Source organism: Biomphalaria glabrata, chromosome 15 (assembly GCF_947242115.1).
Source record: "Biomphalaria glabrata chromosome 15, xgBioGlab47.1, whole genome shotgun sequence".
NCBI classification, from domain to species: domain Eukaryota; kingdom Metazoa; phylum Mollusca; class Gastropoda; family Planorbidae; genus Biomphalaria; species Biomphalaria glabrata.
The window spans coordinates 15,173,624-15,186,199 of record NC_074725.1 but is presented as its reverse complement, the minus strand read 5'-3'; the positions used below and the strand labels follow the sequence as shown (position 1 = coordinate 15,186,199).

Sequence of the window (12,576 nt, the reverse complement as noted above, 5' to 3'; positions counted from 1 at the left end):
GCATAAGAACTTATTATTTACGATGCTATTAAGGTATATATCATGTTATAAGAGTTAATTATTAAAGTGAGCTAGCCAGGAAAACCAGTGACTTAGCAGAATTTAGGTTATTGGTTAATATGCATGACTAAATGCATGACGCGTAGGACGTAATCATCTTCTTTTTTGAAGTAACGTCTGTACAGGGCCGGCCTTAGGCCACTGTAGCCTATGCGATCGCTGTGGGCCCCGCACTTTCATAGGTCCCGCGCTAATTACACTAATTATAAATTATGTATAATATCAGGGGTTATGAGGCCTCCCGATTTTCCAGGGCCTCCTGGAAATCTCCTAAAATTATTAAAATCTCCTGAAAACTCATAAAATATCTACTGAAAAATAAACAAAATCGTCATTTTGGGATGCCATTAAATAATAATGGCATTGTGAGCTTTTATTAAATAAAAAATTATTGCAAAGATGAATGTATTTTCTAATACAAAATCTTAAAATTTTGACATCATGCTTTTCCCTACGCAAACTAGGTCCATTCCGCATAGGGCCCCGCAATTGTTAGGACCGACCTTGCGTCTATATTATATAAGTTTCTGTATTCGCAAATTATGTTTAAGTGCTCTGGGTGCTTTGCATCTTGATACTTTTGCTTTTCAATAAACTTTCAAAAAAAATCTTTTTAGATATTTTGCTTACTCTTGGACAAAAACTTAAAGTACTTTCAAAGTTAAATTCTCACTTTAATTATTGTTCATTTAAACACGATCTGTTGCGTTAAGAATATTTCTAGCTGGTAATTTTAAGTTTGACCAAATCTGAATATACAGAATGTGATGACACTGATTGCAGGCAAGACAGCTACTATACTTTTACTAATTTTAGCAATGATAAACTTACCTCTTTAATTTGTCAAGAGCATATGATAATCTATAGTGTACATCCTATTACCTTAAGCAATAAATGAGGTTCTGAGAAACACCCCATTAAAAGCACATAGCTATACTTATGAGTAGGCTCTATGCCTTTACACATTGTCCACTGATAAGAGTTGAAGTCGTCACTCATTGCAGCAACTGTAAATTGTTAAGCATAGGCATCCTTACAAAATTATTGGTTTAAATGTGCTACTGTATATAGATCTAGGACTTGGTATAGTTATCAGTTCGAAGATAATATCAAATATGTTTAGTAACACAATGACCTGTGTGCTAGATGCTGGCTAGGCAAGCTTATTAACAAAAACTCTTTAGATTCAGCTCCAGAGTTTCCGCTTATAAATTTTGAAAAAAAAAATATTTGACAATTTTTTTTCTAAATTTAAGTATTAATATTTGACGAAAGGCTTCATCATCACCATCCTGTAGTCTGTCAACAACATCGATTCAAAAGAGCCTTTAAAGAAGACGTTTCTTAATAACCACAAGTAGAAACGTTTAGATATTTAGGCAGCATGATACATTCCAACAATGACCTAATGTCAGAAGTAAAGGAACAACTAGCGGCAGGCAATAGAACTTTCTATAACACACAACACATACTTAAAAGCAAGCTTATATCTAAGAAACATAAGAAAACAATTTACTAAGCAATCATCAAACCTGTAGTCATATATGCTTGCAAAAATGGACGCTGACAAAAAAAAATCTGCTAAACACTTGGGAAAGAAAAATGTATCGTGCCATACATTAGGAAACCAGATGGAGGACTCACACCAACCAAGAAATACAGCAGCTATATGAAATAAAAAGGAATAGATTACTTTGAAGAATGCTAAAGAACGGAGGAGCAAAGATTGTTCACCAGCGAAAAATCGTAAAGCAGATGTTGAACAAAGTATACAAAAGTGGGAAAGATCCATATCTCGCTATGCTCGAGTATAGAAATACTCCGATAAGTGGACTGCCGTATTCACCATAACTGCTGATGAGTAGAAGACTCAGGGACATCATTCCAACTGAACCCAAACTATTGAAACCATCTGTAGCTGAAAATGCAGTGACATAACTAAACGAACGACAGATGAAAAGCAAAGAGAAATACGATGCAAAAGCAAGACTACCTAAAGATTACTCTGTCGGAGAGAAGGTGAGAGTTCGTCTAGGACTAACATGGCAGTTGTCGTTAAAAAACATTCATCACCCAGATCTTACATCATAAAGAAAAAAAGATGGAAAAAACTACAGAAGAAATCAACGCTTTTTGAACAAGAGTTTTGATGAAGACATCTCTGTGTACTATAATACCGATGAAGACAACGAACAGCAAACTGTTAGAAGAAATGAAACAGACATTTATAGACCAACGTCTAGAGAGCTTGTTGTACCAGTCAAGACAACCAGAAGTGGTCGAATTGTTAAAGTTCCTAGTAGATATCAGTCTTCAGAACTTTAAAAGGAAGGATGTGATAACAACTTTAAAAGGAAGGATATGCTAATATGTTTATATTGCGTCATTGTTTGTGCGAATGTTTTTGTGAGAAAGTATTGAAAGGAAGTAACATAATAAAAAAGGATAGTCTTTTATGTCTACGTTTATAAACACAGTCTCTGTTATTATTATTGTTATTATTAATCAATGTCTACAGTATTTTATTTATTTATCTGTGACAAAAGAACAGATGTGCTAAAGCCAGAGCTCTTCATTGGCTGTAGCGCCACTGAGATGGATGGCTTTCGTCTTCACCTATGTTTCAACTATCTTTACCAATAATATCAGTTTTAATGTGTGTTTAAAGAGGAATTATTAGCCCTGAGTCACTATTTCTACATTTTTTCATCACAAGACAATTCACACACAAAAAAAAAAAAACAGGCAAGAAATTTTTTGTTCCTTTAGCAATGAAATCATTCAAATAACAAGACTACAAAGAGAGTTTCTGTTATCACACAAACCCAGAGGCGGCCCCATCGAATTCACCAATGGACCTGGAATATTCAAGTCTTGTTTTCATCGTTGAAATTAATAAATTAATAAATAAAATTTAAAAAATCATTGGCTTTAAAATAATAATAGTAAAATTAATTTTTCTCTTTTAAAGTTTAAATCTTTCAAAATGAATTTTTATCAAACTTAACGTACTTTTTCAATTACAAGTTGTTGTTTATTATATATTCATTAAGTAAAGTTACTCTTTCAGACCTAGTGGTCTGTGGGGCAGATGATGTAAAGGTTATCTGTTTCTATAGCCTACGATTAACGAGGGTGTAATGTGGCCAGAACAACGACTAACCGACTTTACTTTCCCCAATTAATGTCAGGTTCCCATTAGAGCTGGGTGGACTCAGAGGCGCCCTGAAGATCCCAAATGTAAAAATACCAGTCTTCACCAGGGTTCGAACCCTGGACCCCCTGAAGTAAATTTCACGTCTGAATATATTTTGTGTGCTTATAATGTAGTATTATTTGTGATGCACAATTGTAAGACGAATTTTCTCAAGGATAATGAAGAATATTTTTGTAGAAATGAACTAGTTTTCATTCTCTGGCACTGCCATGGTCGAGCTTCGTTAAAAGGAAACAAAATTCATTGTAGTCTTCTTGACAGTATTCATTGAGGAATTCTTTGGTGATGTTGTAGACCTGCAGCAGTATAGACCTCAGACTGGTAACACAAATCTTCTTAGGGGTGTTTAAGGCCGCCAAAGTGACTACGAAGTCATTAGTCTCTATTCTCTCGGTTGATATATTGTTATTTTAGGTAACTCCCATAAACGCTTCATCTCCAAGCCTAGGTTCACATATTTTCTTTGTTTTTCCATTTCTGTTTTTCTTAGATTATGAGATAGTGGTACAGCGCTGTAATTAAATTATGTGTCATATACCTACAAGTAGGCTACTATTAAGAACAGTTGATACCTTATAATAGTGTTTCTCAAATTTTTTTTCCACGGAACCCCATTGTTCGGCGAGGCCTGAATAAGTGTTTCTCGAATTAGTAGGCACTACGTGAATTTATCTCTCAAAAAAAAAAAAAAAAAAAGCAAAGTGTTCCACTAAATACTCAGAATGTGCGAAGTGTTCCGTTAAGGGAAAAGTCTGGGAAACACTGCCTTACGTATTATATCGTAACATTTGGTATCTCTACTGCATTCGACTGTTTACGACATCGCACATTTTGTTTACTGTAGTTATACCAAAAGCTCAACACATCTTTTGGCAGCTTCATTATTTATTATGTTCAGTGAAACTTTGAGTTTGTGGAATGTCATTACATATTATATATTTTATACATTAGATCTAAATGTGCGTATCAATTTGTATTCCTACAAGACAAACACTAAAAGATCAAGTTCAGGACTTCCGCAGAAGCTCATCTGTTTGTTTTGTAAATTCTGTCTCAAGGTTTTCATCACCGTTGGTGACAATCAGTTTGAATTCAGTAGCCGTCTGCAACATCGTCTGCGTTTTAGTAGGATCGGGGAATCTTGCCTGTTGATTTAGATATAGAAAATAGCATTTAAAAACCTTAGAAGAAAAATAGAAATGTATTATTTTGGGAAGTGAGAAAAAAAAATCAGATATTTTAATCCAAAAGATATCTAGAACTACATATAACTAAATGTTTAGCCTTTAATTCTGATGATTTAACAAGAAAACCATTTAAAATACATTTAAAAAAAAAAAGCCAATACCTCTTTTATACACTTATAAAGCGATTATTTTTCTTTTAGTAACTAATGAATGTTAGATTCTTGCGACCTTGTCTAAAACCCGCTTGTTCTTCTGATAAGATTTTGTCTGCTATCGGATTTAGTCGGTTTAATATAATTTATAACAGTACTTTGCTTATGATGTTGATGGTGTGATAGTTTTGACAGAGTTGTAAATTGCCTTTCTTTGGAAGGGTGATGATGAGTGATTGGGTCCAGGGTTTGGGCCATTCTCCTGATTGCCAGATCTTGTTACTAATCGTATAGAGTGCGTTTATCATGGTTTCTCCTCCCGCCTGTAGAAGCTCACCAGGAATGTTGTCAACTCTGGCCGATTTTCCCTTTTTCAGGTCTTTTACTGCTGAAGCTACTTCCGAGCGAAGAATCGGATAGTCGTCTATGTTGGATAAAGCCGAGACATTTAGTATCTCTGTATCTCCTGAGATTTCAAAGTTACATAACTCTGCAACAGTATTCCGTCCATCTTTTTAACACATGTTTTTCCTCAGTTTAACATTTATTGTTTTTGTCTTGTATTGTGTTAGTTCTTCCATGCTTTGAGGTAGTGAAGTCCTTCACTAGTTGGTACGCTTTTTTTACTTTCATTCCTGTTTAGTCCCTTTTCAATTTCTTGACACTTATTCTCTATCCACTTTTTCTTCGCTTCTTTCATTCCCTTTCTAATCCGTTTGTTGGCGCTTTTGTATTCGTGGACATATTTTGGGTCGGACAACTTTTTCCCTTTAAACTCCCGTTGCTTGTCACAGAGTTGGAGTATATCCTCTGTTACCCAGGGTTTTTTGGGCGGGCGGAGCTTCCATAGTATTTCCAGTATACAGCAACTGTCAAATTTCTTTTAATTAAGAAAATAATGGTCGCTTTTTTGAGAATCGCGTCCACCCACCCAGGTTTTAGGTTTTTGAAGTTTCCACGAAGTTCGTAATTGAATAGAGGTATTGTAAAAAAAAAAAAAAAAAGCAACAAGGATTCTTATGAGTTGAATTAACATAACAGTGTGGTAAGCGCCCTCTACTGTCATTATGAGAAACTTATATTTCAAACACATAGCTCAACTTACTTTGTATTCATCCTTTATGAACTGTGGTCCAATGCAACGAATGCGACGCCTAATACACACAGGGATAAAGATGAATACAGTGTCGGTCATACTGGCCAAATATCTAGGATCAACATCTCCAGGCTTATTCATACCTACATTTCCACATGGTACACGCAGAAATGACATTAGTCAAAAAGTTGTCATTTGGTCATTTTAATTACATTGGATAAGAAAAATTGTAAACCTTTTAAAAAATTATTTTGCAATATAGACCTATATTTGTGCAAAGCTTATATCAACTCACTCTGTCTGTCTGTCTGTCTGGTCAAAAGTTTGTACACGTTATTTTTCCCACACCCAATCTCGGATCAATGTGAAATTTTGTACAATAATTTCTTTTACCTGACAACACAAGAATTAATTTTTTTTAAATTAACTAATTAGTTAATAAATTATTGGTAATTAAGTATTATTTTTTTGGTATCTCAAACAAAGGAAAGAAGTTGTATTGGACTGAAGTGGTGGTATTCGCTGAATTAGTCCCCTTTATACATCGTCGTCTGAGTGAACACAACATGAAAACTAGGACCAGACTCTAGAAACAGTAGATAACTCTGCAATCGTTCATGCTCATAGGTTCTCCACTAGCAGAGGGGTTACCGTGTTGGCTTCAGAAGCCTGAGAAGGCTTGTGACATGATTTCGAAATCAGGTCGTCCCCCCCCCCTTTTTTTTTTATCAATGCTTTTCTATTGTTTTCTAGATCTATCAATACTGATTCAGTCCCAGCTGCGATGGGCAGGACACGTCTGCAGAATGGAAGACTGTCGCATCCCTAAACGACTCTTGTATGGCCAACTAAGCGAAGGAAAGCGCTCGCAAGGCGGTCAAAGAAAAGGTTTCAGGGACACACTCAAAGCTTCTCTGAAGGCGTTCAGCGTAGACCCAGCCACCTGGGAGACAGAGGCACATGACAGAGAATCATGACGTCGCGCTGTGAAAACTGGCGCACAGGTTGCTGAGGAAAAGAGAACAACGTTGGCAGAAGAAAAACGCCAGAGAAGAAACGCAAGGCCAATGACACTAGCTCCAGCTGGAATAACCTGCCTAGTGTGCAGCCGAACATCCCGTACTCACAAAGGTCTCACTAGCCACATGAGGAGACATAAAACCCCAGTGCAAAGCTCTCAGCCCCTTGAATGACAAAGTGGTCATCATCGAACCACGATGGACGAACTATATAGATCTATTACTAATTAAATTACATGACTGATCCAAACTAATTGAATCAAGTACGCTTAATATAAGCTTTGTGTTATTTTTTTTAATGTATTTTTGTGTTTTTCTTGTTTTTAACATAAAAAAAAGTTTCTTGATCTCTAAATGATAGAATTTATTTCTTGTGTTTATTTATCAGGATATGTGAGCACTATTTTTCATAGAGAAATTCTTGGTTAAAATCGGTCGACTCTTGCAAGTCAGTGTTCAGGCCTTCTAAGGCGATTGGTCTCGGCTGAACACGAGGATGATTAAGCCCACTACAGACACAGGCTACATCGTCTAGTGCCTGGCTAGCCCTACACTCTCTTACTAAAATTATGTTTTTTTTAACCCGCGCTATTCTTATTAGGAGAAATAGTGTATGGTAGACACCAGGAATGAATGACTTTCTGAAGCTTAAAACGCAGGGAGACGCTTGGCGTTTAAAACGCTCCATTAGAATCCTTAATTGGATGGGAGATAAGGGGTAAGTACATTTTGTTGGTCTATCAGGGCGACACTGATAAAAGAGATTCATTATGATAGGACAAGTCATACATTTTTTTTTAAATTCCGACGCGCCATTAACATACCGAATAGGTTGCCTGAATCAGTCAGATCAACCAAACTTTTTGTAGAGCTTAACTCTCTAACACGACCGACTAGATTTACACATGAATGTATTTGGTAATTTTTCTTCCTTTTTTTACGCTCAATAGGCTGTTCAGAACAAGTTTAATATAAAAATACTTTTTAAAAACTCGTTTGTAGCCTATTAAGTCGAATTGCATCATTAGTTTTAATCAACCACAACTGTAGGCCTACACAATAGCGTAAGTTACGTGTCTGCTAACTTGCATGCGCTTTGGGGAGGGGGGAGGAGAGAGAGCACTGTTCAGTCGCTGCCGTATCTATTATTTTCCCCCATAAAACAAAAGTAATTACTTAATTATCTAATTGTTTAATTTTGTATTGATGCATGTGTTGTCATCGACAATGAATGATTGTGCAAAGTTTAAGCTTGATCCGAGAATGGGAAGTGGGAGAAATAACGTGTACAAGATTTTGACAAAAACAGACAGACGGAATGAGCTGATATAAGCTCGGTTAAAAAAAAAAGGCAAACAATGTGATCATCTCAATGATGAAGGTATATGTGATGCTAAGGGGAGGGTCTTATTCAAAGTATTTAGTAAAGTTTACCTGTTACCAAACTGAACAATAGACCCATTACTATTGTAGTCAATGTTCCAATAATAGATATCCAGTTATATGATAATGTGTACAACTTTTCTATGCCTTCCCTAAAAAAAAATTAAATGTGTATAGGTCTACATGAAGTTCGTGTTACTATACATTATTCAAGCATATCAGAAAAAGACAGACAGAAAAATAGACAGACAGACAGACAGACAGATAGATAGATAGATAGATAGATAGATAGATAGATAGATAGAAAGATAGATAGATAGATAGATAGATAGATAGATAGATAGATAGATAGATAGATAGATAGATAGATAGATAGAAGTAAAGAATAGTAAAGATATATTTTAAAATGTAAAACATACGGTTCTCTTATAGCGGCTGATGTTATATTCCAGATCAGAGTAGACGTCACCTCGTTAAAACCAGTCACGTTGACCGCACCATAGACATCTGCTAAGTCAGTAGTATTAAGGATCGCCCCGTCCACCGGACAGTTTTCTGTGGATGCTGGAGGCAGCCATGGCGTCTTTTTGACAGATTTGGAAAATGTGATGCCGATTGACAGCCAAGTAGAGAATGTCAAACCCGTGACACCGCCGAAGAAAGCTCCCTGCAATGAATACATCTCATCAAGAACGGCACCTTGTGTCGTTGTAAGATTCGGATTTCATTTAGTATAGAAACAATTAGTAGCTTACTTTAACGTTTGCCCTTGGATTAGCCAAGTCCTTGGTGAGATATTTACTTTATTATTTTCAAACACACACTTTCTCTTTGTTCACTACAAACTGACACAGGTCGTGCACACACCATTGAAAGTGTACAAAACACGAACACTATGTAATTATGGTAATTATCTAACTAAAAAAATATTACGATGGAAACAAGGTATTTGAATGATATTTTAAACAATCACTGATATTAGTTAAACAGGATAAACCTCCAACTCCTCATGGACCTCAACGAAGTTGAGGAAAGTCAAACATCTATACTCAGTGGCAAGTATTGGTAGATAACTTGGAGAGGGAAGTCTGTAGTCTCTATGGCCAGCCGAGCTCACTTAAAAAGTTATGAATATTCCATTGTTCACACGTTATATTCTCTTACCCTTAAAGTCTGGGATTTCTAATCTCAGGACGTCCTTAAGTCTAACAATCTTTAATGGGAGCCCTAAAAGTGTTGCGAGTGGTAGGCAGTCGCGCAAGCCATACTACATCCTTGTTCAACGTCTTTGTGATTTCCCATTATGTTGAGTTCATAGCGCACTGGCTACTAAATCACACAGTCATAGTCAAGACGGTTCTCTGTTTATTCTCAATTAGAGTTAGACACCTCTGAAGCGCCAAACAAGTCTCTTTTTTTTTTTTTACAAACCCCATTGTCACTTACCGACTGTCGCATCATCAGATTATGCCCTTTGGTTTATAGAGTATCGTCTTAATAATTATTTTCGTCCTCTAACATCGTACCCTAACATTGTTGACCACAGATACAATGCTCTTCCCCATCTTTATGGAAACCTAGCTTACCTTTGCTTTGATCCGAGGAAAGAAACAGGCGATAAAGAACAGGCCAGTAAGAGGTCCAGCAAAAGCAGAAATCAGACTTCCGGCAATCTAATGAACCACAAACGCATAACATTAAACAAACGGCATTATGCTATTATCTTAAAACAAGATTTTATATAGTAAGTAAATACATGTATAGCCAAAATAGGGAATATGTAAATAGATTGCAGAACAATTATTCTAAAATACATTATCAGCCAGTTTTATAGAACTTAGTGTCTCACGGGTTATTTTATAGGAATGCTTAAAACTTACTAACAGTAAAACTTAACCCATATCCATGTATTCCTCTAGTGCCTAGTGTATTCTGTATGACAAGGAATTGTATACTTTAAAAAAAAAATTACTATTCAGTTTTCTTTAAGGATAAAGTTTACACCTTAAATTTAAAACCAAGTCAGTAAATGTGTCTTACCTGCGTCAATGTGCCTCCAACTTGTGATACGAGAATGGCTACTCCACATGCCAATACTCCAAATATACACACTAGAAATAGAATCATTGATAATTATACTTTTTCCATGTAAGAAATTCATATTTAAGTCAGATGCTGTATCTATTCGTGATTTGAAAACACGAAAAATGTCACAACGTACTTTATTTCTAGATGTCAGATTAAGGATGAGCGCAGTTGTTCACATAACTAAACAAACCTAGTTGCAACCTGCACATTTGGCCTTATCTAATGCAGATATGTACAACATTTACAAGAAAGAAAGTCCACTTTAGCTAATTAGTCAACGCTAATAACAAGAGTAAAAAAATAAAGACCATGTTGAGCTAAAACATTCTCTAGTCAGAACTAAAGCAGCAAAGGAACCGAAAGTAAAATATGGATTTCTTTAAGCCTGTGTTATGAAACCTGCAGCGACATTAGCGCTCACTGATTACTTTCTTTCTTTCCTTCATTCTGTCATTATTTCCTTTCATCTCTCTGTTATAGAAATCAATTTAAATATTGATGTCTTCATTACAGTTCATTTGATAACCCCCCCCCCCGCCCTTTTCCAAAAAAAAAAACAACAACAAAAAACATAGTCATTGTCGTCACTTGGTCTTAGTTAGGGGAGGGGAGACGACTCCAGAACATGAGACTCAACGGTTTGTAGTTAGCTAGATTTTGTTAAGAAATATTATAACTTAAATCTATTATATTTATTTTATGTCATAATGACTTGATTTTGTCTATATTTTAAATAAAATTATATAAATAAAGTTCATAAGGAAGTGATTCAAGTTATTTCAAGTGTATTAGTTCAGATATATTATATTACGCCTACTACGGATTAGTTGTCTACCAGCAGTTTGGTACTAAAAGTCAACGACCGATAACAAAAGCACAACATAGCTTCAGTGTTATATCCTGCTGTTGTTGTTGTTGTTTTTAATTATTATTATTTTCAAATATTGAATGATACAAGCTTTTGGAGGGAGAGGGGAAGTTTGACTCATGACTAAATATTAGGTAAATGAAAAGGATACTTGTTCAAAAAACAGTTTATGTGACTGTCATGGTGTTACGGAGTGTGAGTGTGCGTGTATGCGTATATAACAATGCAATATATGCACTCAGAACTAAAATATTATTTTGATAGAGAATAAGGGATTTCATTTATTCCTTACCCAGGAAGCGATGAATGAAACGAAACGCTCGTAGGGAAACTAAATGGCAATAGCGAATACATTTGTAGGAGCTGAGACTTGAAATGATTGTTTGTATACAATGTCTACAAAATACGCGTCAAACATTAATGTTGAAATGTACAAACTAAAAGAGTTTCAATATTGCTTAAAGACAGAAAAAAGTTTAATATTGTACTTTTAAATAAAAACACATTGAGTTTAAATTGCAAATAAAATATCGTTTTCGGTCAATTTAACCGCTGAGGTTCGGATGGTAGAAATGGTCTAGTTGTTTTAGAAGCAAGGCAATTAATGACAGGTTAAATTTGCTTATTTGTTCTTTTACCGCAATCGGGAGAATTAGTGATAGATGAGTGTGTCAGGGGCTTTGCGTATATATTATAAATGTATTGTATAGTGTGCATGTTACTGTGGTTTAAGGGGAGGGGACTGGCATGAGTTTTATTAAACTAATCTACACCGATGATTATAAAACGAACTCCTTACCACTAAAGTTTTTCTAATATGGTTATAACTGTTCTACAGGAACTTACCAGAAACCTTGGCTATTAGCGTCGCTTTAGACTCGGATACTCGAGGACCAACAATTGGATGTACAATGTCAGCCCATAACAAGGCGGAGAGACTGCTCAGACCTGACGATAACGTGCTGCAATGGACAATCTTAGACAGTTAATATAGGACAAGCATAATAGAAAGAAGATAAGTTGGGTTTTTTTAAAGTCGCTTCTGTTTATTTTGGTTGATACATCAACGGGTAAATTATTGTAGATGTTAATAGTCTGGAAGTAGACAAGATGCTATAAATTGCATTCTACTTGCTTGATTTTAATTTACTGGGAAGGTGTCTCGGTGAAAACAAATTGTGTTTGTAAATCTTTTTAATCTAGAAGCTTTAATAGCTACACTTCAGTCTAAATAACAGAATGACAGTTTGAATGGCGGTGTAGGCAAGGAATATTTCATTGGGACTTCAATCGTGCTGAGTTTTTGCTGCGCGCTTAAAGGACGCACGAAAACATTCTTCCAGATATCCCAGATGACAGTGGGAAGAGCAGGGGGGGATATGCGTGTATAAAAGAAAAGAACAATGTCCTTACCTAAGTGATGCACTGAATAAAGAAGCCAAAAACAGCCCTGGCATTCCAGGCAGATAGGTAAAAATATCCATAACAATTAAAGGTATAATCTGA

General features: G+C 35.7%; 1 protein-coding gene across 1 annotated transcript in view; it reads right to left on the bottom strand.

Moving 5' to 3' along the window:
* Positions 1–4,144: 4,144 nt before the first annotated feature.
* LOC106061785 (sodium-coupled monocarboxylate transporter 1-like) overlaps positions 4,145–12,576 on the bottom strand; it is a 31,364-nt gene continuing 22,932 nt past the window's right edge. The window contains exons 10-17 of the mRNA XM_013219984.2: positions 12,484–12,572; positions 11,917–12,032; positions 10,155–10,225; positions 9,701–9,787; positions 8,534–8,781; positions 8,166–8,266; positions 5,722–5,855; positions 4,145–4,422 (exon numbers count right to left, since the gene is read on the bottom strand). Of these exons, the coding sequence (XP_013075438.2) occupies positions 4,285–4,422; positions 5,722–5,855; positions 8,166–8,266; positions 8,534–8,781; positions 9,701–9,787; positions 10,155–10,225; positions 11,917–12,032; positions 12,484–12,572 (984 nt within the window). The 3' untranslated portion in view covers positions 4,145–4,284. The remainder of the gene's footprint in view (positions 4,423–5,721; positions 5,856–8,165; positions 8,267–8,533; positions 8,782–9,700; positions 9,788–10,154; positions 10,226–11,916; positions 12,033–12,483; positions 12,573–12,576) is intronic.